Below are 27,998 nucleotides of genomic sequence, written 5' to 3' on the forward strand. Positions count from 1 at the left end.
TCTGTCTGTCTACTCTCTCTCTCTGTCTCCTCTCTCTGTCTGTCCCCTCCCCCTGTCTGTATCCTCTCCTGTCTGTCCCCTCCCCTGTCTGTTTCCTCTCTCTGTCTGTCCCCTCCCCCCTGTCTGTCTCCTCTCTGTCTGTCCCCTCCCCTGTCTGTTCCTCTCTCTGTCTGTTCTCCTCCCACTGTCTGTCACTCTCTTCTCTCTCTGTCTCCTCTCTCTGGCTGTCCCTCCCCCTGTCTGTCTCCTCTCTCTGTCTGTCCCCTCCCCCCATCTGTCTCCTCTTTCTACCTGTCTCCTCTCTCTGTCTGTCTCCTCTCTCTGTCTGTGTGTGTGTGTCTGTGAGGCTAGTCCCCTCTCTCTACCTGTCTCCTCTCTCTGTCTGTCCCCTCCCCCTGTCTGTCTCCTCTCTCTGTCTGTCCCTCTCCCCTGTCTGTCTCCTCTCTCTGTCTGTCCCCTCCCCGTCTTCTCCTCTCTCTACCTCCTCTCTCTGTCTGTCTCCTCTATCTGTGTGTATGTGTTGTCTGTGAGGGTAGTAATGTAGAGGCTACTCCCCTCTCTTTCTCTGTCTGTGTGTGTTGTCTGTGAGGGTAGTAATGTAGAGGCTAGTCCCCTCTCTCTGTCTGTGTGTGTGTTGTCTGTGAGGGTAGTAATGTAGAGGCTAGTCCCCTCTCTTTCTCTGTCTGTGTGTGTTGTCTGTGAGGTAGTAATGTAGAGCTAGTCCCCTCTCTCTGTCTGTGTGTGTGTTGTCTGTGAGGGTAGTAATGTAGAGGCTAGTCCCCTCTCCTTCTCTGTCTGTGTGTGTTGTTCTGTGAGGGTAGTAATGTGAGGGCTAGTCCTCTTCTCTGTCTGTGTGTGTGTTGTCTGTGAGGGTGTAAGGAGGCTAGTCCCTCTCTTTCTCTGTCTGTGTGTGTTGTCTGTGAGGGTGTAATGTAGAGGCTAGTCCCCTCTCTCTGTCTGTGTGTGTGTTGTCTGTGAGGGTAGTAAATGTAGAGGCTAGTCCCCTCTCTTTCTCTGTCTGTGTGTGTTGTCTGTGAGGGTAGTAATGTAGAGGCTAGTCCCCTCTCTCTGTCTGTGTGTGTGTTGTCTGTGAGGGTAGTAATGTAGAGGCTAGTCCCTCTCTTTCTCTGTCTGTGTGTGTTGTCTGTGAGGGTAGTAATGTAGAGGCTAGTCCCCTCTCTCTGTCTGTGTGTGTGTTGTCTGTGAGGGTAGTAAATGTAGAGGCTAGTCCCCTCTTTTCTCTGTCTGTGTGTGTTGTCTGTGAGGGTAGTAATGTAGAGGCTAGTCCCCTCTCTCTGTCTGTGTGTGTGTTGTCTGTGAGGGTAGTAAATGTAGAGGCTAGTCCCCTCTCTTTCTCTGTCTGTGTGTGTTGTCTGTGAGGGTAGTAATGTAGAGGCTAGTCCCTCTATCTGTCTGTGTGTGTGTGTCTGTGGGTAGTAATGTAGAGGCTAGTCCCCTCTGTCTGTCTGTGTGTGTATGTGTTGTCTGTGAGGGTAGTAATGTAGAGGCTAGTCTCCTCTCTCTGTCTGTCTCCTCTCTCTGTCTGTGTGTGTGTTGTTTGTGAGGCTAGTCTCCTCTCTCTGTCTGTATGTGTGTTGTCTTTGAGGCTAGTCCCCTCTCTCTGTCTGTGTGTGTGTTGTTTGTGAGGCTAGTCCCCTCTCTCTGTCTGTGTGTGTGTTGTTTGTGAGGCTAGTCCCCTCTCTCTGTCTGTGTGTGTGTTGTCTGTGAGGCTAGTCTCCTCTCTCTGTCTGTCTCCTCTCTCTGTCTGTGTGTGTGTTGTTTGTGAGGCTAGTCCCCTCTCTCTGTCTGTGTGTGTGTTGTCTGTGAGGCTAGTCTCCTCTCTCTGTCTGTGTGTGTGTTGTTTGTGAGGCTAGTCCCCTCTCTCTGTCTGTATGTGTGTTGTCTGTGAGGCTAGTCCCCTCCAGCTTCAGAAGAGCAATGGCCTCCTTGTTTGAGTGACAGGACTATAAGCAGTAGAGTGTGATTGATGGAGAGGAGAGCAATAACAGCGAGCATTCCCCTGGTGTTCATCGAGACACGAGTATAAACACACACACACACGCTGCAGCACTGCAATCTCACATAAGTGCACTGAGCAGATGGTAGCGGGCTAGCGATGGAGTGAGCTAACAGACTCCCACAACCTATCTATCTTCCCACTGTAGATTTGTGAATGTTATTGATCCCTGCTGCCGCTCCTGAAGGCACTATGGGTATTGTATCCACTGTGGTGTGTTACAGTGTTTCCATTCACAACCCTTCCCTTGTCACTGGTTAGAAGAAGCTCTGAGGCGCTACTTCTCCATGTAGGAAGTGTATGTTTTCATAACCAGAAGCCCCAAATACCACAGCTCACTGTTTTCCTGTGTGGGGGGAGGGTGTGTGTGTGTGTGTGTGTGTGTGTGTGTGTGTGTGTGTGTGTGTGTGTGTGTGTGTGTGTGTGTGTGTGTGTGTGTGTGTTAGGCGTATCGTGCTGCAACTAATGTATGTTACTGTTTATAGTTGACATATCTCTGTCCTATTCCAGTATCCTGGGGATGCACATCTTTGGCTGTAAGTTCAGTCTGAAGACAGACACTGGAGACACTGTTCCTGACAGGAAGAACTTTGACTCTCTACTGTGGGCCATTGTCACTGTGTTTCAGGTATAGAACACACACAAACACACACATATGCAAATGCATAGAAAGTGCATGCACGCACACACAAACACACACACACACACTGGCGGAAACACACACACAGGCAGAAACACAAACACACACATTCAGTTGCATTCACATGCAACTCAATGTGGTTTCCTGGACATTTCGAAAGGGGTACCACAAAGATATATTCAGGCCCAGTTCAGTTCATTTATGTGAATGGCAAAGCTGTATAAGCTGTATAACTTCATCTATATGCTGTATTCCCCAGATTCTGACTCAGGAAGACTGGAACATGGTGCTGTATAATGGAATGGCCTCCACCTCTCCCTGTGCTGCTCTCTACTTTGTGGCTCTAATGACCTTTGGCAACTACGTCCTCTTCAACCTGCTGGTGGCCATCTTGGTAGAGGGCTTTCAGGCTGAGGTCAGACCACAGATTTGTAACTTTGATTAGTCCTCCATTGTTGGTGAATTTACACTCACAGGCTCTAGTTAAACTGTCTGTCAGAGATACATGAATCATTAATGAGACAGGCAAGGGTGGTCTCAGTCTCAAGGATGTGGTAACCTGTTCTGATTGGATAGAGCTCTTAGCTAAAGAGCAGATTGGGCACTTAAGAAACTGACTCTGACTGCCTGGATCTGTAGTAAATCAAGGCTGGGATAAAACTTTAAAAGTCACTTAGCTGGCCTACCTCTCGGATACTTTCAGAATGAGGCCAGGTAAGACTGACGTTTTCTATTTAAATATGTCTGTTGTCATAGTTCTAATTGCTCTCTCTCTCTCTCTCTCTCTCTCTCTCTCTCTCTCTCTCTCTCTCTCTCTCTCTCTCTCTCTTCTCTCTCTCTCTCTCTCTCTCTCTCTCTCTCTCTCTCTCTCTCTCTCTCTCTCTCTCTCTCTCTCTCTCTCTCTCTCTCTCTCTCTCTCTCTCTCTCTCTCTCTCTCTCTCTCTCTCTCTCTCTCTCTCTCTCTCTCTCTCTCTCTCTCTCTCTCTCTCTCTCTCTCTCTCTCTCTCTCTCTCTCTCTCTCTCTCTCTCTCTCTCTCTCTCTCTCTCTCTCTCTCTCTCTCTCTCCTCTCTCTCTCTCTCTCTCTCTCCCTCCCTTTCTCCCTCTCTCTCTCTCTCTCCCTCGCTCTCTCTCCCACCTCTCTCTCTCTCTCCCGCTCTCTCTCCCTCCCTTTCTCCCTCTCTCTCTCTCTCTCCCTCCCTCGCTCTCTCTCTCTCTCTCTCTCTCTCTCTCTCCCGCTCTCTCTCTCCCTCTCTCTCTCTCCCTCTCTCTCTCTCTCTCTCTCTCCCCCCTCTATCTCTCTCTCTCCCGCTCTCTCTCCCTCCCTTTCTCCCTCTCTCTCTCTCCCTCTCTCTCGCTCTCTCTCTCCCTCCCTCTCTCCAACTCTCTCCCTCTCTCTCTCTCCCTCGCTCTCTCTCTCTCTCCCTCTCTCTCTCTCTCTCCTCTGGAAACAGGGGGATGCCAACCGGTCGTACTCCGAAGACGACAGGTCCTCATGTAACTTTGACGAGAACTCTGACAAGCTGAAGGACTCTCTTCATCTCTCTGGTATGGCTCAGAGGCATAAAACTATACTGTAGAAACTGTAGAAACACTACCTTGTAAAGCCGCAATGGCTGAACAGGTTCACTGGGAGAGGTTAGTTGTACAGCAACCACTACAGGGTAGATTTCATTGAGTCAGGGAAGCCGCAGAATTCACCAAGGGGACAGTTCACCCAGTCTATTAATGCCATTGCTAATGTCAAACCTCCCTTTTTCAAAAGATGTATGAATGATTTTGAATAGATGTACTGTATGAATCGTAAAGTGTAACAGTAGTTGGCCTGCTCCCAGATACATTTGTGCAGTTTTGCTAAATCCTACAGTCATGTTTGCACAAACAGATGGGACCAGGCTAGGAATGTTTCCCAGATCAAGCCTGGTCTCTCTGAAGTGGACATGGCAGAAATGTTCAATGATACATGTGTTACAACAGAACTTCTCCCACTCTCTTCTCCTCCCTACCGACATACACAAACTAAACTTATCTTACTGTACAAACGTACAGTCCATGAGCTAGTCAGACCAGGTTAGGTTGAGAATGTGTCAGTCTATGCCATTTTCTTTTATCTTCCAAGATGTGCTTTGCAGTTCCATGCTGACTCTTTCTATCTGATTCTCTCTCGCTCTCTCTCACTCTCTCACTCCATCTATCCCTCCAATCTCTCTCTCTCTCTCTCTTCCTCCCCTCTCCTTCTCCTCATCCCCTTCCTCTCTCTCTCTCCCAGACCCTAAGCTCTGCACCCTAACCCCAAACGGTCACCTGGACCTGTCCCCAACGCCCACGGGTCTGTACACGGCCGACAGGCTCACTTTCGCTCTGGGCTCACGCAAAAACAGTGTCATCTCTCTGGGCAGGGCTAACCTGGAGGGCAGGGTTAACCTGGAGGGCAGGGCTCTGGTGAGTGGTGGGAGGAAGGAGGGAGGGAGGAGACTGGAGAGAGGAGGAAAGAGGGAGGGAGGGAGGTACAATGGGAAGGAGAACTGGTTTGTAACGGATTGGGTCGGAACAAGATGTGTCTTGCTATGGTTGCAATCAATTCAGGAAATGACTTCAAATTGCCCATTTAAAAAGAAATTGCCCATCATTGAACTTTCTTTTTTCTTCAGTTCTTTATTTGATCCCTCTGCAGTCACTGCAAATGGCTGGGTTGGCCTAATGGTTTCTCTCTCCCTCTCACTCTCCCTCTATCTCTCTCCTTCTTCCTCTTTGTCTCTCTTCCTCTCCCTCTTTGTCCCTCTCCCTTTCCATATTTCTCTCTTTCCCCCTCTATGTATTTCTCTCTCTCCCTCCCTCTTTCTCCCTCTCCCACTCTGTCTATCTCTTTCTCTCCCTCTCCATCTGTCTCTCTTCCTCTCCCTCTATGTATTTCTCTCCCTCTCCCTCCCTCTTTCTCCCTCTCCCACTCTGTCTGTCTCTTTCTCTCCCTCTCCGCCTGTCTCTCCCTCTTTGTATCCCTCTCTCTCCCCCAGTGTCGGGGGGAGCAGCTCCCTGTACCACAACTGGGGCCGCCCTGCCTCCCAGACCCAGGCAATGTGGGGCCGGCGGTCCAGCTGGAACAGCCTGGGTCGCCCCTCCCGAGCCTTGGGCCTGGGATTGGGGGTAGGAGGAGGGGGTAGCCTGCGCTCCCGCAGCCCCCACGCCACCCACCCGGCCGAGCAGGAGTCCCTCCTCTCCCCCACTCACCCTCCTCCACACCTCACCCACCTTCCTCCCCTCCTGGCCCTAAACTTTGTCCCGCGGCGGGACCGCCGGGCGCTGTCCTTGGAGCTGCCGGAGCTCCTCCAGGTCCCGGGGACCCCCCTGGCGTCAATGCTGCCTTACCCCAGGAAGAAGAGCTTCTCCAGTGGGTTGGTTGGTGGAGGGCCTGGGGGGGAGCACCAGGACTGCAATGGGAAGGCCCCATCAGCCCAGCTCCAGCTTCAACTTCAGCTACCGCCACATCCACATCCACATCCACAGCTACTGACAGAGGTGTTCCCTCAGGTCAACACACGCAAGGACAGAGAGGACCTGGACGATGACATCGACTATGTGAGTTTGTGTTGGGGGTGAGGGGGAGGTCTGGGGGGTAAGGTGGATGTGTGTGGATGAGGATGGGTGAGAGATTTGGTGAGGGGAAGGTGTGGGGTGAGGATGGGTGAGGTGAGATGTGTTTGGATGAGGATGGGTGAGAGGTTGGGTGAGGTTGGGTGAGGGGAGGTGAGGAGTGAGATTGGGTGAGAGGGTGGGTGAGGGGGTGGTGTGGGGGTGAGGTTGGGTGAGGTATGGGTGAGGTTGGGTGAGAGGGAGGTGTGGGCGTGAGGTTGGGTGAGAGGGTGTGTGAGGGGGAGTTGGGTGAGGTGAGGTGAGGTTGGGTGAGAGGTTGGGTGAAGGGGAGGTGTGGGGTGAGGTTGGGTGAGAGGGTGGGTGAGGTGTGGGGGTGAGGTTGGGTGAGAGGGTGGGTGAGGGGGAGGTGTGGGGTGAGGTTGGGTGAGAGGGTGGGTGAGGGGAAGGTGTTGGGTGAGAGGGTGGGTGAGGGGGAGGTGTGGGGTGAGGTTGGGTGAGGGGGAGGTGTGGGGTGAGGGTGGGTGAGAGGGTGGGTGAGGGGGAGGTGTTGGGTGAGGGTGGGTGAGGAGTGTGGTGGGGAGTGTGGTGAGGAGTGTGGTGGGGAGTGTGGTGGGGAGTGTGGTGAGGAGTGTGGTGGGGAGTGTGGTGAGGAGTGTGGTGAGGAGTGTGGTGGGGAGTGTGGTGGGCAGTGTGGTGAGGAGTGTGGTGAGGAGTGTGGTGAGGAGTGTGGGGTGAGGAGTGTGGTGAGGAGTGTGGTGAGGAGTGTGGTGGGGAGTGTGGTGAGGAGTGTGGTGAGGAGTGTGGTGAGGAGGGTGGTGGGGAGTGTGGTGAGGAGTGTGGTGAGGAGTGTGGTGGGGAGTGTGGTGGGGAGTGTGGTGAGGAGTGTGGTGAGGAGTGTGGTGGGGAGTGTGGTGAGGAGTGGTGGGGTGTGGTGAGGAGTGTGGTGAGGAGTAAGGGAGGAGGATCTGAATGATGAGATTAAAGTGACTTGGTTGTGATGATGAACAATGATAAAGTCCTATTCACTTTAAAAACACCCTGGAACGTTCACAGTCCCAGTGACATCCTGTCGTCTTGGTAAAGACAGATACTGTAGATAGGAGAGAAGGAACTGTTGTTGTACCAGTGTTATTCATGACCAGCAGCACAAGGCAGCTTATAGTAGAATAAACACACTGTGTATAGCAGTTTATAATATAAATATCTGGGAATACATTCTCCAGTAGATTCCCCGTTATGTCTCTCCCCTGGGATTCTATTGTTTCAACAGTAAACAATCCCATACATACAGGGCTGAACCAGGGACAATTAATAATGCTAGTTACACAAAATGGCACCCTATTCCCTATGTAGTGCACTACTCTGACCAGGGCATATGGTGCATTATATAGGGATTAGGGTTCCATTTGGGACCCAGTCACTGAGTAGAGCAGACCAATGGGGATGCTGGATATTATGCTTCTAGGTGTTGATAAAGCAAAGTGTCCTCTCTTGTAAACAATTAAGACAGAAGATTCATCTTTTCTCTTGGGAGGTGGAATAATCGGAATGATCTTATTGTATTATACAGTATAGCCGTTTCTCTTTGTCTAGAACCAGTGTGTTTATGTGTACTGAATTCACCCACCAAACTGTGTGTGTATGTGTGCGTATGTGCGTGCGTGCCTGCCTCTCTGCCTGCCCACGTTCACATGTGCATGTGTGTGTATTCTGACTGTGTGTGTATTCTGACATTGTGTGTGTTTGTGTGCTGTGTGCCTCCTCCAGAGTCTGTGTTTCCGTATCCAGAAGATGATGGAGGTGTACAGGCCAGAGTGGTGTGAGACCAGAGAGGACTGGTCTGTCTTCCTCTTCTCTCCTCAGAACAGGTCTGTCTGTCTGTCAATCCCTGTTTTCACTCAGTCACTCTTTCATTTCATTTCCTGCTCAGCACTAACACCCCTGATACAGCAATTCAAGGCTTTGGTGTTTCGTTCATAAATTGTGGAATCCGATGCATTTGTGCTAGGCTAGAACGAAAGCCTGCACAGCCTGTGGATCCCCAGTCCCCGAGAGAAGAATTGCAGAGCACCACCTTATCAGAATACCTGCCTCATTAGTGTATGGATCTCTGTCCCTGAGGTAGCAAAGGGAGGCTTCCCATAGTGATCCTCTATCTGTTGGTCAACAATAAATCCACCTCAGGGCTCAGAGATGGAGCTCAGGCTGGAAGGCATTGCAACAGTGTTCTGTTAGCTGTGGAGGTACACGGTATATACAAACGTCTGTGGACACCTCTTCAAATGAGTGGATTCAGGCTGTTTCAGCCACACTAGTGTCTGACAGGGGTATAAAATCAAGCACACTAGTGGCTGCCCTGGTTAACTTTAAGTGATGTTATTGTGAAGTGGAAACAGCTAGGAGCAACAACGGCTCAGCATTGAAGACGTAGGCCACACAAGCTCACAGAACGGGACCAACGAGTGCTGAAGCGCGTAAAATCGTCTGTCCTCATTTGCAACACTGCCTCTGGAAGCAACGTCAGCACAATAACTGTTTGTCGGGAGCTTCCATGGCCGAGCAGCAGCACACAAGCCTAGGATCACCATGCATAATGATAAGCGTTGGCTGGAGTGGTGTAAAGCTCTTGGTGGAGAAGGAATAATGGTCTGGGGCTGTTTTTCATGGTTCAGGCTAGGCCCTTTAGTTCCAGTGAGTGGAAATCATAACTCTATACAGCATGCAATGACATTCTAGATGATTCTGTGTTTCCAACTTTGTGACAACAGTTTTGGGGAGGCCATTTCCTGTTTCAGCATGACAATGCCCCCTTGCACAAAGGGAGGTCCATACAGAAATGGTTTGTTGAGATCGGTGTGGAAGAACTTGACTGGCCTGCACAGAGCCCTGTCCTCAACCACATCTAACACCTTTGGGATGAATTGGAACGCCGACTGCAAGTCAGGCCTAATCGCCCATCATCATTGCCCGACCTCGACAGAGAGAGAGTGTCTCTCTGTGTCTCTCTCTGTGTGTGTATCTCTCTGCTTGTCTCTCTGGGTCTCTCTGTGTGTCTCTCTCTCTCTATTGTAGTGGTGTCTCTATGGAGCATGGTGCCTTTACAACACCAGTTAATGGGAATTGCATTGAAAGGAAATGAAATAATCAGAGAGAATGGGGCTATTATCTGACTGAATGATGAGCAATCCCCAGTTCTCTGTCAATGAGGCACAATAATGGGTTTTAATCAGTAGCGATGTTACAAAACACATGTTTTTAAATTGTTTATCTTTTTCCCTCTTGCTCTCTTTCTCTTCCTTTCTGTCTCCCAATACCACTCCCTCTCTCTCCACTATCTCCCTCCCTCCCCACCTGCCTGCCTCCCTCTCTCAGGTTCAGGCGGGTATGCCAGTCCATCATAGCCTACAAGATGTTTGACTATGTGGTGCTAGCGTTCATCTTCTCCAACTGCATCACCGTGGCTCTGGAGAGACCCAAGATCATGCAGGGCAGCCTGGTCAGGATCAAAGTTCACCACTAGGTTTCAACCATACAAATATAATTAGTGGTGTCTAGTCAATGATCTTCTATTTCCATCATCTCTCTCTCTCTCCCTCCCTCCATCTCTCTCTCTCTATGTATAGGAAAGAGTCTTCCTAACCATCTCCAACTACGTCTTCACAGCCATCTTTGTAGCAGAGATGACGCTCAAGGTATAGTGATGCGCTTAATATGTGTGTGTGACTATTCTTGTGAACAAGAATAGTAAACAACTTTGACCAACTCAGGAAATGTTCTTAGTCCCTCAGGGTCAAATTCTATTTCTAGGGGGTTTAGGGTTACGGTTAGATTTTCACAAGTAGTGATGAAGTCAATCTCTCCTCCCCTTTAAGCCATGAGAGATGTATATACATGTTATTCATGTTAGCTCTCCATGTACATTTAAGGGCCAGCCGTTTAGGTCTAGCTTAGGTCTAGCTTATTCCTTGCCACCCATTCTAAAACTAACTGTAGCTCTTTGTTAGTGTTGCAGAATTAAAAATGACATCATTTGATGAGTTATACTTGGATGTGTAGTGTCAGTGTTTGTTGCTGGCATGTCATGACTAAATCTTGCCAGTGAAAAAATAATGAAAGTAGTTTTGTGATGAATGAGCCATCTGATTCAATGAATGATGGAGCTGAGTTTGCCTTTTTGCTCTGTATACAGTGCATTCGGAAAGTATTCAGACCTCTTGACTTTTTCCACATTTTGTAACTTTAAAGCATATTCAAAAATAAATTAAATAGTTTTTTCCCTCATCAATCTACACACAAAACCCCATAATGACAAAGCAAAAACAGGTATTTAGACATTTTGGCAAATGTATTGTAAATACAAATCTGAATTAGGACATTTACTTTGTTGAAGCACCTTTGGCAGCGATTACAGTCTTGAGTCTTCTTGGGTATGACGCTACAAGCTTGGCACACCAGTATTTGGGGAGTTTCTCCCATTCTTCTCTGCAGATCCTCTCAAGCTCTGTCAGGTTGGATGGAGAGCGTTGCTGCACAGCTATTTTTAGGTCTCTCCAGAGATCGGGTTCAAGTCCAGGCTCTGACTGGGCCACGCAAGGACATTCAGAGACTTGTCCCGAAGCCACTCCTGCATTTTCTTGGCTGTGTGCTTAGGGTTGTTGGAAGGTGAACCTTTGCACCAGTCTGAGGCCTGAGCGCTCTGGAGCAGGTTTTCATCAATAATCTCTCTGTACTTTGCTCCTTTCATCTTTCCCTCAATCCTGACTAGTTTCCCTGTCCCTGCCGCTGAAAAACATCCCCACAGCATGATGCTGCCATCACCATGCTTTACCGTAGGGATGGTGCCAGGTTTCCTCCAGATGGGACGCTTGGCATTCAGGCCAAAGAGTTTCATCTTGGTTTCATCAGATCAGAGAATCTCATGGTCTGAGTCCTTTAGGTGCCTTTTGGCAAACTTCAAACGGGCTGTCATGTGCCTTTTGCTGAGGAGTGGCTTCCGTTTGGCCTCTCTACCATAAAGGCCTGATTGGTGGAGTGCTGTAGAGATGGCTGTCCTTCTGGAAGGTTCTCCCATCTCCACAGAGGAACTCTGGAGCTCTGTCAGAGTGAACATCGGTTTCTTGGTCACCTCCCTGATCAATGCCCTTCTCCCTCAATAGCTCAGTTTGACCAGGCGGACAGCTCTAGGAAGAGTCTTGGTGGTTCCCAACTTCTTCCATTTAAAAATGATGGAGGCCACTCTGTTCTTGGGGATCTTCAATGCTGCAGACATTTTTTAGTACCCTTCCCTAGATCTGTGCCTCGACACAATCCTGTCTCGGAGCTCTACAGACAATTCCTTCAACCTCATGACTTGGTTTTTGCTATGACATGCACTGTCAACTGTGGGACCTTATATAGACAGGTGTGTGCCTTTCCAAAGCATGTCCAATCAATTGAATTTACCACAGGTGGACTCCAATCAAGTTGTAGAAACATCTCAAGGATAATTAATGGAAACATGATGCACCTGATCGCAATTTCGAGTCTCATATCAAAGGTTCTGAATACTTATTTAAATAAGGTATTTCTGGTTTTAATTTTTTTCATACATTTGAAAAAATGTCTAAAAAACTGTTTTCACTTTGTCATTATGGGGTTTTGTGTGTAGATTGATGAGGGGGGGAGAAATGATTTAACCCATTTTAGAATAAGGCTGTAAAGTAACAAAATGTCGAAAAAGTCAAGGGGCCTGGATTCTTTCAGAACGCGCTGTATACTTGCATCCTGATATTACTTTATCTTACCTCGTATCTCTTTTTTTGTATTACTTTATTACTGCAGCCAGTAAGAATGTCCCTGTACTGCTTTTCACCTGTGGTATCCTGTGAACGTTGCGAATAAACGTTGAAACTTGAATCACAATGGGGAAAGGAAAAGAACTTACATTTGGAAAGAGACAAGTGGTTGTTGACTTTCATAGATCAGGCAACGGTACAAAAAACAACTAAAGAGCTGAATGCTGATTGGCTGAAAGCCGTGGTATGAGACCTTATAGCGCGGGTATGACAAAACATTTATTTTTACTGCTGTTGGTAACCAGTTTATAATAGCAATAATGCAACTTTAGGGGTTTGTGGTATATGGCCAATACGCCACGGCTGTGGGCTTTATCCAGGCACTCCGCGTTGCGTCATGCATAAGAACAGCCCTTAGCCGTGGTATATTGGCCATATACCACAAACCCTTCGTGCAATTAAGAAGTTTAAAACCACTGGAACAGTGGAGACTTGCCTGGCAGAGGCCCAAGAGTATCTTTTCCCCACATTGAGGAAGACGGTTCGGAAGGCAAAATGAATGTCCAAGGGCCACAGTTAGAGAATTACAGAACTTGTTAATTTTGGGGTCTCCAAAATCTACAATTAGACATCACCTCCAAGCCAACAGGCTATTTGGAAGGGTTGCCATGAAAAAAGCATTTATTGAGAACAACCAACAAATGTAAACGCCTGGAGTTTTCTAAACGGCATTGGCACTTGGATTGAAACCAGGTGCTATGCCAGATGACATGAAAATAGAGCTCTTTGGCTCTATCACACCAGTGGTGGGTATATATCAATTTTTTTTAAAGAACTTACGAAAGAGATTGGTGTGTTTTTTCTCCATCTAATCATTGCATGGGGTTGTTAAATGACAGACATGTATTTGTTTGAAACCTATCACTATATGCTTTCATTATAGAGAGACAAACAGACATAATTCCGTGCAAAATGAGATATATCCATCTCACTCGCAGAGAAAAAAGTAGCACTGCAAGGTTTTACACAGTCAAATGTGACAAATAATGTCATTTTTTTGTAAATAACTGTACAAATGATACATTTGTAACATCAAATGAATCAACGCAGTAATATGAGATCTGGGCCCTGGTCAAAAGTAGTACACTATATAGGGAATATGGTGACATTTGGAATGAGACCTATTTCTAACCAAACACTATAGCATGAGGCTATATTTATGATGTGTTGAATTTATATGTTAAATATACAGGATAAGAACATTCCATTCCTGCTAAACAATGGATCTATAGAGTTTCACAACAAAACTAGTTGTAATACACATCTAAAATCTATGAATTTAAAATCTGAGGACAGTAATATTTTACACACACGTGAAAAATGTATGGATTTATAGCGTTTTGGAAATAAACTCTTCGTATGCAGAAAATAACCTCATACCTACTGTAAAATATGGTGGTGGATCTTTGATGTTATGGGGCTATTTTGCTTCCTTGTTAAGTTCATCGAGGACATTTTTGCAAAAAATGTGTTTGCCGCTGCCAGGAAGCTGAAACTTGGCTGTAAGTGGATCTTCCAGAAAGATAATGACCCCAAGCACACATCACAATCCACGATGAAATGGCTAACTGACCACAAAATCAACATTTTGCAATGTCAAGCTCAGTCTCCGGACTTGAACCTCATTGAAAACCTGTGGTTTGAATTAAAGAGGGCCGTCCATGAGTGCAGACCGAAGAATATCAAGGATCTGGAAAGAAGATTCTGTACGGAGGAATTTTTCTCTGAGCTATTAATATAAAATAATATCATTTTCTATAAAGATTCACAGAATATAGCTCAGTATTTGTAGTATTTTTTGCTCATCTTTATTTATTTTGTATTTATTTCACCTTTATTTAACCAGGTTGGCCAGTTGAGAACACCTTTATTTAACCAGGTTGGCCAGTTGAGAACACCTTTATTTAACCAGGTTGGCCAGTTGAGAACACCTTTATTTAACCAGGTTGGCCAGTTGAGAACAAGTTCTCATTTACAACTGCGACCTGGCCAAGATAAAGCACAGCAGTGCGACACAAACAACAACACAGAGTTACACATGGAGTAAACAAACATACAGTCAATAACACAATAGAAAAAAAGTCTATATACAGTGTGTGCAAATGAGGTGAGATAAGGGAGGTAAGGCAATAAATAGGCCATAGTGGCAAAATAATTACAATTTAGCAATTAAACACTGGAGTGATAGATGTGCAGAAGATGAATGTGCATGTAGATATACTGGGGTGCAAAGGAGCAAAAATAAATTACAGTATGGGGATGAGGTAGTTGGATGGGCTATCAACGGTGCCAATATTTTTTTTTGCCCCTCCCTCCCTCCCTCTTTTCTCCCTCCTTTCTCCCTGGAAGTCTCTCCATTGCGCTCAAGACAAGCAATTAAGCAATGACATTAATTCGCCATCAATCTTTCAGTTGCCGTCAATCTCTTTCACCCCGTCTCTCTATCCCTCCCTTTCTCTCTCTCTCTTTCTCCCTTCCTCTCTCTCTATCATTCTTTTCCACACTCTCTCTCCTCCCCTCTCTCTCCCTCTATTCCTCCGCTCTGTTCTCCGTGGAGGGTTCTGGGACAAGAGGGGGCATCAATTATGCAAATGAATAAATTATTGACCAATCTAGGAGCAACGGCCTTGTCAGGCCCCTGGCTGAGTGGAACACACCACCTCACGTCTCTGTCTCTCTTCCTCTGCGTTTAGGCCTGATCATATTACCCTGTCCATCAGTCAGTCAGTCAGTCAGTCAGCCAGCCTCTCCCCAGGCCATTGATATAGGTTTACTCTAGATAGCCTGTAGTGATATATATATATTTATTGTCACATACACCAGATAGGTGCAGTGAAATGTGTTGTTCTACAGCGTCAGCCATAGTAGTACGGCACCCCTGGAGAAAATTAGGGTTAAGTGCCTTCCTCAAGGGTACATCAAATGATGTTTCATCTTGTCGGCTTGGATATCCGGACCAGCGACCTTTCAGTTACTGGCCTATTGCTCTTCCCACTAGTCTACCTGCCACCCTACAGTATACACACTCTGGGCTTCTGTCAGGACAGGCTGTATAATCACGTCTGTCTCTCCCCAGGCCTCGGTTATAGGCTTAGATACAATGTATTCAGATGCACTGGGCTCTTGTCAGTAAAGGCAGTATGGAGTATAATCATTAGTCTCTGTCTCTGTTTCCCCAGGTCACAGCTATAGGCTTAGATATAACAATCACCCTGTTACACTGTACTGTACACACTGAGCTCTTGTCAGTATAGGCAGTATATACATTATTGTCATTAGTTATTTTGACCTCAGTTTATACCTAGGGTTAGATATAGTATACACACTCTGGGTTCTTGTCAGTATAGGCAGTATATACATTATTGTCATGAGTTATTTTGACCTCAGTTTATACCTAGGGTTAGATAGTAGGATATAGTATACACATACTGAGTGCCTGTCACTTTTACACATCAGGGGATCACTCTGGCTATAACTAGCAATGCAAATGGATTTCTGATTTGAATAATATTACTATACAGATCATACACGTAACGTTCGCTTGCTAGCTAACAATACGCTTTCATTTGCAATGAATAGGACTTTCTGACTAAATTAGAAACATAGAATATGTGAAAATGTAGCTAGACTCTTACCTGTATACATGGATGAACGCTTCACGGCAGACTGCAACCATTTAACTCTGTTTTGTTTGTAGCATCATCTTGTTTGACCAGAGTTGTGTCAAGTCACTCCGGTTCACACTGACCGTGGCGTGTGCAGAATGTAGCCCATCACTTTTCCCAACTGATCTGTCGGTGGCGCCTGCTAAATTCAGGGGATCAAGGCTGTTGAGAAAGTAGCAAAACTTTTGTCGTTCTCGATGGCTAACGTTATATCTTTCAAACACAGCGCGGTAGAAAGGACTGTCAACACACGTTATAGACAGAAACATGCTACATGGCAGACCAATCCAAACTCATCCCCCAGCATGTCCAGCCCATCCCTTATCTCAGCCAATCATGGCTAGCGAAAAGGTTGCTCGCTTTTTCCTTGGCTAAACCAACTAGGCTCATAATTTAATGATTTTATTTGCATTTACGGATGGAATACGAGTTTGTTATTAAGGCACATGATATTTCACATATTCCAGAAGGTATTTCTGCCAAAAAAACAATTTGATAAAATATAAATGTTTACATTCACATGCCTCTCCGATGAAGTAGTGACACCTAGTTTCCTGAAACAAGTCACATATTTATATTTTATTGTATGTAAATGGGGACAGTAGGTTAAAAACCTAGTTGTCACGTCCCGATGTCCACTGCAGATGTATTAACTACCTCTTATTGCTCGGAAAACTCACCAAACTATTCCTGAGGTATTTACCTATTAGAAACAACTTGAATATCAAACTCAAACAAAAATGATGCTAATTGTGATGGTAGCCATTTTGAGGAACCAGGAATAAAACAGTATCAAAGTGACACTCCCACACGTGATGTCATTAAAAAGCCCAGAATGCCCTCTCAAAGGTACAACAGGACCTAACACAGGGGCATGTATGGCCCAAATACGGCCCAAAAACCAATGTCCATTCGAGAGGAGCAAAATGAATTGCTGGTTTTCGGTAGGATAGGCAGTACAGTCATTAGGTTTAACGTCTAGGGCTCGGCAGTAGGATCATTATATTAGATGATCATTATGGTCATACAGTACCGTATATATATGCAGCAGTCTTTTCTACTCTCCTCAGTCTCATGCTAAGTGATCATTTGGCTTCAATGCCAGTCAGTCAGAGCCTATAATGATAATAATAATAATCATGGTAATAATATGCATTGGATTTCTGCTCTGTTGCTTCATTTAAATGTTCAAATCATGGGCCTTTTTTATCCGATGTCCTCGTAATCACTCATTCACATTGCTGCCTTGCAAACTCCTGAAGCCACTGCCCCTGAATGTACACACACATCAGACATGTACCACTCAATCAAACTATACCAATATGCCACTGCTTGGCATCCATGATACATAGTTGTGGGTTTGTAGCAGGAATCACAGAAGAAAGTTATGGGGACCTGGATGATGATGTTCCACCAACTCTGTACAACCCAAAGGCACGGTGTTGCATCATTAGTCCAACTCTGTGTCAGAGATCCTACTGTGTCTACCTGCAGTTTGAACTGGACAACTCTGTCAGATACCCTGTTTACTCTGTTTGTTTGTGTGTGATGGATAGTTCCTTGTGCTAGTAGCTAGTGTGTGTGTGTGTGTGAGTGTGTGTGTGTGTGCGTGTGTGTGTGCGTGCGTGTGTGTGTATAAATACCTCCCAGTGCCATCAGCAGGCAGTATGACAGTTAATGTCAGTGTCTGCCAGCGGGCTCTAGCTAGTACGAGCAGGTGTGGATGTGTGTGTCACAGAGATGTTGCCCATTTCATGATCCAGGTGAGCAAATGTGTGTCTGTGTGCTTTTGAGTGTGTGTTTTGTGTGTGTGTGTTTTGTGTGTGTGTGTTTTGTGTGTGTGTGTGTGTGTGTGTGTGTGTGTGTGTGTGTGTGTGTGTGTGTGTGTGTGTGTGTGTGTGTGTAGTTATCCTCGAGGCGGTTCTATAGTGTGTGTGAGTCACTTTCTGTCACACGTCTCATTAGTGTCTATAGATTTCAACACAAAGACTCCTGTGACCTGCAGCTGCTGACGACTCCCTCCTTCTCTCTCTCTCTCTCTGTCTCTCCCTCTCTGTCTCTCTCTCTCTCTGTCTCTCCCTCTCTGTCTCTCTCTCTCTCTCTCTCTCTCTCTCTCTCTCCGTCTCTCTGTCTCTCTCTCTCTCTGACTCTCTGACTCTCCCTCTCTGTCTCTCTCTCTGTCTCTCCCTCTCTGTCTCTCTCCCTCTCTGTCTCTCTCCCTCTCTACCTCCCTCTGTTTCTCTTCTCTGTATCTCTCAATATCTCCATTTCTCATGCACCATGTAATGTGTCTGAGACCTCTAGTCAATCTGGGACTAGTCTCCTAACCTGAGATATGGGTGAAGGGGAACTCGTGAACTTTAGCACAACTCTCCCATTGACATGATGCATGACTCTTGCTCTCTTTTGCAACAAAAATAATTCTGCAATTGTACCAACTTTATTCAATGTTATTCTGGCATTTTCAATTCTTCCTATACTATGGGACTGTATATAGGTCACCGGGTGTACCTGTTGATAACATACCTCACTCACAACCTATCTCCCCCTCCTGCCCCTCTCTATCTCCCTCCCCCTCCCAATAGGTGGTGTCTATGGGCCTGTATATAGGGGAACAGGCATATCTGAAAAGCAGCTGGAACGTGTTGGACGGCTTCCTGGTCTTTGTGTCGTTGATTGACATTGTGGTGTCAATGGCGGGCGGGGCTAAGATTCTGGGTGTGCTGAGAGTTCTCAGATTGCTACGCACACTGCGCCCCCTCAGGTAGGTAGGACATACTAAAGACACACTGCACCCCTTCAGGTAGGTAGGACATACTACAGACACACTGCACCCCCTTATTTAGGGAGGACATACCACAGACACACTGCACCTCCTCATGTAGGGAGGACATACTACAGACACACTGCACCTCCTCATGTAGGGAGGACATACCACAGACACACTGCACCCCCTCATTTAGGGAGGACATACCACAGATAAATTGCATCTCCTCATGTAGGGAGGACATACTACAGATACACTGCATCCCCTCAGGTAGGGAGGACATACTACAGACACACTGCACCCCTTCAGGTAGGTAGGACATACTACAGACAAACTGCACCCCCTCATGTAGGGAGGACATACTACAGACACACTGCGCCCCCTCAGGTAGGTAGGATATACCACAGACACACTGCACCCCTTCAGGTAGGTAGAACATACTACAGACACACAGCACCCCCTCATGTAGGGAGGACATACTACAGACACACTGCACCCCCTCATGTAGGGAGGACATACTACAGACACACTGCACCCCCTCATGTAGGGAGGACATACTACAGACACACTGCACCCCCTCATGTAGGGAGGACATACTACAGACACACTGCACCCCCTCATGTAGGGAGGACATACTACAGACACACTGCCCTCATGTAGGGAGGACATACCACAGGCACACTGCCCTCATGTAGGGAGGACATACTACAGACACACTGCCCTCATGTAGGGAAGACATACTACAGATACACTGCACCTCCTCATGTAGGGAAGACATACTACAGATACACTGCACCTCATGTAGGGAGGACATACTACAGATACACTGCACCTCCTCATGTAGGGAAGACATACTACAGATACACTGCACCTCCTCATGTCGGGAGGACTTACTACAGATACACTGCACCTCATGTGGGGAGGACATACTACAGACACACTGCCCTCATGTAGGGAGGACATACTACAGATACACTGCACCTCCTCATGTAGGGAGGACATACTACAGATACACTGCACCTCCTCATGTAGGGAGGACATACCACAGGCACACTGCCCTCATGTAGGGAGGACATACTACAGATACACTGCACCTCCTCATGTAGGGAGGACATACTACAGACACACTGCACCCCCTCATGTAGGGAGGACATACTACAGACACACTGCACCCCCTCATGTAGGGAGGACATACTACAGACACACTGCACCCCCTCATGTAGGGAGGACATACCACAGACACACTGCACCCCCTCATGTAGGGAGGACATACCACAGACACACTGCACCCCCTTATTTAGGGAGGACATACCACAGACACACTGCACCTCCTCATGTAGGGAGGACATACTACAGACACACTGCACCTCCTCATGTAGGGAGGACATACCACAGACACACTGCACCCCCATATGTAGGGAGGACATACCACAGATACATTGCACCTCCTCATGTAGGGAGGACATACGACAGACACACTGCACCCCCTCATGTAGGGAGGACATACTACAGACACGCTGCACCCCCTCATGTAGGGAGGACATACCACAGACACACTGCACCTCCTCATGTAGGGAGGACATACTACAGATACACCGCCCTCATGTAGGGAGGACATACCACAGACACACTGCATCCCCTCATGTAGGGAGGACATACTACAGATACACCGCCCTCATGTAGGGAGGACATACTACAGACACACTGCACCTCCTCATATAGGGAGGACATACCACAGACACACTGCACCCCCTCATGTAGGGAGGACATACCACAGACACACTGCACCCCCTTATTTAGGGAGGACATACCACAGACACACTGCACCTCCTCATGTAGGGAGGACATACTACAGACACACTGCACCTCCTCATGTAGGGAGGACATACCACAGACACACTGCACCCCCTCATTTAGGGAGGACATACCACAGATAAATTGCATCTCCTCATGTAGGGAGGACATACTACAGATACACTGCATCCCCTCAGGTAGGGAGGACATACTACAGACACACTGCACCTCCTCATGTAGGGAGGACATACTACAGACACACTGCACCCCCTCATGTAGGGAGGACATACTACAGACACACTGCACCGCCTCATGTAGGGAGGACATACTACAGATACACTGCATCCCCTCAGGTAGGGAGGACATTCTACAGACACACTGCCCTCATGTAGGGAGGACATACTACAGACACACTGCACCTCCTCATGTAGGGAGGACATACTACAGATACACTGCACCTCCTCATGTAGGGAGGACATACTACAGATACACTGCATCCCCTCAGGTAGGGAGGACATACTAGAGACACACTGCACCCCCTCAGGTAGGGAGGACATACTACAGACACACTACACCCCCTCATGTAGGGAGGACATACTACAGACACACTGCACCTCCTCATGTAGGGAGGACATACTACAGACACACTGCACCCCCTCATGTAGGGAGGACATACTACAGACACACTGCACCCCCTCATGTAGGGAGGACATACCACAGGCACACTGCCCTCATGTAGGGAGGACATACTACAGATACACTGCACCTCCTCATGTAGGTAGGACATACTACAGACACACTGCACCCCCTCATGTAGGGAGGACATACTACAGACACACTGCACCTCCTCATGTAGGGAGGACATACTACAGACACACTGCACCCCCTCATGTAGGGAGGACATACTACAGACACACTGCACCCCCTCATGTAGGGAGGACATACTACAGACACACTGCACCCCCTCATGTAGGGAGGGCATACTACAGACACACTGCACCTCCTCATGTCGGGAGGACATACTACAGACACACTGCACCCCCTCATGTAGGGAGGACATACTACAGATACACCGCCCTCATGTAGGGAGGACATACTACAGACACACTGCACCTCCTCATATAGGGAGGACATACCACAGACACACTGCACCCCCTCATGTAGGGAGGACATACCACAGACACACTGCACCCCCTTATTTAGGGAGGACATACCACAGACACACTGCACCTCCTCATGTAGGGAGGACATACTACAGACACACTGCACCTCCTCATGTAGGGAGGACATACCACAGACACACTGCACCCCCTCATTTAGGGAGGACATACCACAGATAAATTGCATCTCCTCATGTAGGGAGGACATACTACAGATACACTGCATCCCCTCAGGTAGGGAGGACATTCTACAGACACACTGCCCTCATGTAGGGAGGACATACTACAGACACACTGCACCTCCTCATGTAGGGAGGACATACTACAGATACACTGCACCTCCTCATGTAGGGAGGACATACTACAGATACACTGCATCCCCTCAGGTAGGGAGGACATACTAGAGACACACTGCACCCCCTCAGGTAGGGAGGACATACTACAGACACACTGCACCTCCTCATGTAGGGAGGACATACTACAGACACACTGCACCCCCTCATGTAGGGAGGACATACTACAGACACACTGCACCCCCTCATGTAGGGAGGACATACCACAGGCACACTGCCCTCATGTAGGGAGGACATACTACAGATACACTGCACCTCCTCATGTAGGTAGGACATACTACAGACACACTGCACCCCCTCATGTAGGGAGGACATACTACAGACACACTGCACCTCCTCATGTAGGGAGGACATACTACAGACACACTGCACCCCCTCATGTAGGGAGGACATACTACAGACACACTGCACCCCCTCATGTAGGGAGGGCATACTACAGACACACTGCACCTCCTCATGTCGGGAGGACATACTACAGACACACTGCACCCCCTCATGTAGGGAGGACATACTACAGATACACTGCACCTCCTCGTATAGGGAGGACATACTACAGATACACTGCACCCCCTCATGTAGGGAGGACATACTACAGATACACTGCACCTCCTCATGTAGGGAGGACATACTACAGATACACTGCATCCCCTCAGGTAGGGAGGACATACTAGAGACACACTGCACCCCCTCAGGTAGGGAGGACATACTACAGACACACTGCACCTCCTCATGTAGGGAGGACATACCACAGGCACACTGCCCTCATGTAGGGAGGACATACTACAGATACACTGCACCTCCTCATGTAGGTAGGACATACTACAGACACACTGCACCCCCTCATGTAGGGAGGACATACTACAGACACACTGCACCTCCTCATGTAGGGAGGACATACTACAGACACACTGCACCCCCTCATGTAGGGAGGACATACTACAGACACACTGCACCCCCTCATGTAGGGAGGGCATACTACAGACACACTGCACCTCCTCATGTCGGGAGGACATACTACAGACACACTGCACCCCCTCATGTAGGGAGGACATACTACAGATAACACTGCACCTCCTCGTGTAGGGAGGACATACTACAGATACACTGCCCTCTTGTAGGGAGGACATACCACAGACACACTGCACCTCCTCATGTAAGTAGGACATACTACAGACACACTGCACCCCCTCATGTAGGGAGGACATACTACAGACACACTGCACCCCCTCATGTAGGGAGGACATACTACAGATACACTGCATCCCCTCAGGTAGGGAGGACAAACTACAGACACACTGCACCTCCTCATGTAGGGAGGACATACTACAGACACACTGCACCCCCTCATGTAGGGAGGACATACTACAGACACACTGCACCGCCTCATGTAGGGAGGACATACTACAGATACACTGCATCCCCTCAGGTAGGGAGGACATACTACAGACATACTGCACCCCCTCAGGTAGGGAGGACATACTATAGACACACTGCACCTCCTCATGTAGGGAGGACATACTACAGACACACTGCGGCTCCTCATGTAGGGAGGACATACTACAGATACACTGCATCCCCTCAGGTAGGGAGGACATTCTACAGACACACTGCCCTCATGTAGGGAGGACATACTACAGACACACTGCACCTCCTCATGTAGGGAGGACATACTACAGATACACTGCACCTCCTCATGTAGGGAGGACATACTACAGATACACTGCATCCCCTCAGGTAGGGAGGACATACTAGAGACACACTGCACCTCCTCATGTAGGGAGGACATACCACCGACACACTGCACCTCCTCATGTAGGTAGGACATACTACAGACACACTGCACCCCCTCATGTAGGGAGGACATACTACAGACACACTGCACCTCCTCATGTAGGGAGGACATACTACAGACACACTGCACCCCCTCATGTAGGGAGGACATACTACAGATACACTGCATCCCCTCAGGTAGGGAGGACAAACTACAGACACACTGCACCTCCTCATGTAGGGAGGACATACTACAGATACACTGCACCCCCTCATGTAGGTAGGACATACTACAGATACACTGCCCTCTTGTAGGGAGGACATACCACAGACACACTGCATCTCCTCATGTAAGTAGGACATACTACAGACACACTGCACCCCCTCATGTAGGGAGGACATACTACAGACACACTGCACCCCCTCATGTAGGGAGGACATACTACAGACACACTGCACCCCCTCATGTAGGGAGGACATACTACAGACACACTGCACCCCCTCATGTAGGGAGGGCATACTACAGACACACTGCACCTCCTCATGTCGGGAGGACATACTACAGACACACTGCACCCCCTCATGTAGGGAGGACATACTACAGATACACTGCACCTCCTCGTGTAGGGAGGACATACTACAGATACACTGCACCCCCTCATGTAGGGAGGGCATACTACAGACACACTGCACCTCCTCGTGTAGGGAGGACATACTACAGATACACTGCACCCCCTCATGTAGGGAGGACATACTACAGATAACACTGCACCTCCTCGTGTAGGGAGGACATACTACAGATACACTGCACCCCCTCATGTAGGTAGGACATACTACAGATACACTGCCCTCTTGTAGGGAGGACATACTACAGACATACTGCACCCCCTCAGGTAGGGAGGACACACTATAGACACACTGCACCCCCTCAGGTAGGGAGGACACACTATAGACACACTGCACCCCCTCAGGTAGGGAGGACACACTGCACCCCCTCAGGTAGGTAGGACACACTACAGACACACTGCACCCCCCTCAGGTAGGGAGGACACACTACAGACACACTGCACCCCCTCAGGTAGGGAGGACACACTATAGACACACTGCACCCCCTCAGATAGGGAGGACACACTACAGACACACTGCACCCCCTCAGGTAGGGAGGACACACTATAGACACACTGCACCCCCTCAGGTAGGGAGGACACACTAGACACACTGCACCCCCTCAGGTAGGGAGGACACACTATAGACACACTGCACCCCCTCAGGTAGGGAGGCCACACTATAGACACACTGCACCCCCTCAGGTAGGGAGGACACACTACAGACACACTGCACCCCCTCAGGTAGGGAGGACACACTATAGACACACTGCACCCCCTCAGGTAGGGAGGACACACTATAGACACACTGCACCCCCTCAGGTAGGGAGGACACACTATAGACACACTGCACCCCCTCAGGTAGGGAGGACACACTATAGACACACTGCACCCCCTCAGGTAGGGAGGACACACTATAGACACACTGCACCCCCTCAGGTAGGGAGGACACACTATAGACACACTGCACCCCCTCAGGTAGGTAGGTAGGTCACACTATGGGGAGGTTCACATAATGTCCTTGCTCCATAGTGGTGAAAACAGATTAGTTGTGCAGTATTGTTTCTTTGGTGATTTGGGGTCAGTTTAGTTTGTTAGGATCCCCATTAGCTGTTCCTCATGCAGTAGCTACTCTTTCTGGAGTTCACTTTCCCTTATACCTGAATGACCAGAAAAATGTCACGTTTGACATTTAGATTTACCCTCTCTGAGTCAGCTGCAAATACTGTATTTTGGGAAGCACTCCTCTTACTAACTCTCCATCCCTTTCTACCTCTCTTTCTCTCTCTCTCGTGCTCTCCCTCTGTCTAATCCTCCATCTCTCTCTCTCCATCCCTCCTTCTCTCTCTCCCTTCATCTCTCTCGCTCGATCCCTCTCCTGCTCTCTCTCTGTTTGTCTTTTTACAGGGTGATCAGTCGAGCCCCGGGTCTGAAGCTGGTAGTGGAGACTCTAATAACGTCTCTGAAACCTATAGGAAACATTGTCCTTATCTGCTGTGCTTTCTTCATCATATTTGGTATCCTGGGGGTGCAGGTAGGGGCTGTTATCTTTGGAGTACTTGTCTCTCCATCTTTCTTGCTCTGTCTTTTTTTCTATCTCTGTTTTCCTTGTTCCTTCATTTTATCAATATTTCACATTCCCTGTCTTTCTCCAACAACATATACCCTGTCTTTCTCCAACAACATATACCCTGTCTTTCTTCTATAACATATACCCTGTCTTTCTCCTATAACATATACCCTGTCTTTCTCCTCCAACATATACCCTGTCTTTCTCCTATAACATATACCCTGTCTTTCTCCTTCAACATATACCCTGTCTTTCTCCTATAAGATATACCCTGTCTTTCTCCTTCAACATATACCCTGTCTTTCTCCTATAACATATACCCTGTCTTTCTCCTCCAACATATACCCTGTCTTTCTCCTATAACATATACCCTGTCTTTCTCCTCCAACATATACCCTGTCTTTCTCCTATAACACATTCCCTGTCTTTCTCCTCCAACATACACCCTGTCTTTCTCCTTCAACATATACCCTGTCTTTCTCCTCCAACATATACCCTGTCTTTCTCCTATAACATATACCCTGTCTTTCTCCTCCAACATATACCCTGTCTTTCTCCTATAACATATACCCTGTCTTTCTCCTCCAACATATACCCTGTCTTTCTCCTCCAACATATACCCTGTCTTTCTCCTTCAACATATACCCTGTCTTTCTCCTTCAACATATACCCTGTCTTTCTCCTCCAACATATACCCTGTCTTTCTCCTCCAACATATACCCTGTCTTTCTCCTTCAACATATAACCCTTTTCTCCTCCAACATATACCCTTTTTCTCCTCGAACATATACCCCTTTTCTCCTCCAACATATACCCTGTCTTTCTCCTCCAACATATACCCTGTCTTTCTCTTCCAACATATACCCTTTTTCTCCTCCAACATATACCCTGTCTTTCTCCTCCAACATATACCCTCTTTCTCCTCGAACATATACCCTCTTTCTCCTTCACCATATAACCTTTTTCTCCTCCAACATATACCCCCTCTTTCTCCTCCAACATATACCGTCTTTCTCCTCCAACATATACCCTGTCTTTCTCCTCCAACATATACCCTCTTTCTCCTGCAACATATACCCTCTTTCTCCTCCAACATACACCCTGTCTTTCTCCTCCAACATATACCCTTTTTCTGCTCCAACATATACCCTGTCTTTCTCCTCCAACATATACCCTCTTTCTCCTCCAACATATACCCTTTTCTCCTCCAACATACACCCTGTCTTTCTCCTCCAACATATACCATGTCTTTCTCCTCCAACATATACCCTCTTTCTCATCCAACATATACCCTCTTTCTCATCCAACATATACCCTCTTTCTCCTCCAACATACAACCTGTCTTTCTCCTCCAACATGTAGCATGTCTTTCTCCTCCAACATATACCCTGTCTTTCTCCTCCAACATATACCCTCTTTCTCCTCCAACATATTCCCTTTTTCTCCTCCAGCATATACCCTCTTTCTCCTCCAACATATATCCTGTCTTTCTCCTTCAGCATATACCCTCTTTCTCCTCCAACATATACCATGTCTTTCTCCTCCAACATATACCCTGTCTTTCTCCTCCAACATATACCCTCTTTCTCCATCAACATATACCCTCTTTCTCCTCCAACATATACCCTGTCTTTCTCCTCCAACATATACCCTCTTTCTCCATCAACATATACCCTCTTTCTCCTCCAACATATACCATGTCCTTCTCCTTCAACATATACCATGTCTTTCTCCTCCAACATGTAGCATGTCTTTCTCCTCCAACATATACCCTCTTTCTCCTCCAACATATACCCTCTTTCTCCTCCAACATATTCCCTTTTTCTCCTCCAGCATATACCCTCTTTCTCCTCCAACATATATCCTGTCTTTCTCCTTCAGCATATACCATGTCTTTCTCCTCCAACATATACCCTGTCTTTCTCCTCCAACATATACCCCCTCTTTCTCCTCCAACATATACCGTCTTTCTCCTCCAACATATACCCTGTCTTTCTCCTCCAACATATACCCTCTTTCTCCTGCAACATATACCCTCTTTCTCCTCCAACATACACCCTGTCTTTCTCCTCCAACATATACCCTTTTTCTGCTCCAACATATACCCTGTCTTTCTCCTCCAACATATACCCTCTTTCTCCTCCAACATATACCCTTTTCTCCTCCAACATACACCCTGTCTTTCTCCTCCAACATATACCATGTCTTTCTCCTCCAACATATACCCTCTTTCT

At 47.6% G+C, this 27,998-nt stretch overlaps 1 protein-coding gene across 1 annotated transcript in view; it reads left to right on the forward strand.

Annotated features, from left to right (window-relative positions):
• Positions 1 to 27,998, forward strand: part of LOC116365825 (voltage-dependent T-type calcium channel subunit alpha-1I-like) — a gene marked incomplete at its 5' end in the record, with an annotated part of 54,946 nt that overhangs the window by 20,441 nt on the left and 6,507 nt on the right. The window contains 12 exon segments of the mRNA XM_031818202.1: positions 2,166 to 2,169; positions 2,503 to 2,645; positions 2,917 to 3,072; positions 4,110 to 4,203; positions 4,925 to 5,097; positions 5,330 to 5,346; positions 5,670 to 6,231; positions 8,014 to 8,114; positions 9,619 to 9,742; positions 9,870 to 9,938; positions 18,331 to 18,509; positions 25,602 to 25,728. Coding sequence (XP_031674062.1) covers positions 2,166 to 2,169; positions 2,503 to 2,645; positions 2,917 to 3,072; positions 4,110 to 4,203; positions 4,925 to 5,097; positions 5,330 to 5,346; positions 5,670 to 6,231; positions 8,014 to 8,114; positions 9,619 to 9,742; positions 9,870 to 9,938; positions 18,331 to 18,509; positions 25,602 to 25,728 — 1,749 coding nt within the window.

This window comes from Oncorhynchus kisutch, unplaced genomic scaffold, assembly GCF_002021735.2.
Source record: "Oncorhynchus kisutch isolate 150728-3 unplaced genomic scaffold, Okis_V2 scaffold1289, whole genome shotgun sequence".
NCBI lineage: Eukaryota > Metazoa > Chordata > Actinopteri > Salmoniformes > Salmonidae > Oncorhynchus > Oncorhynchus kisutch.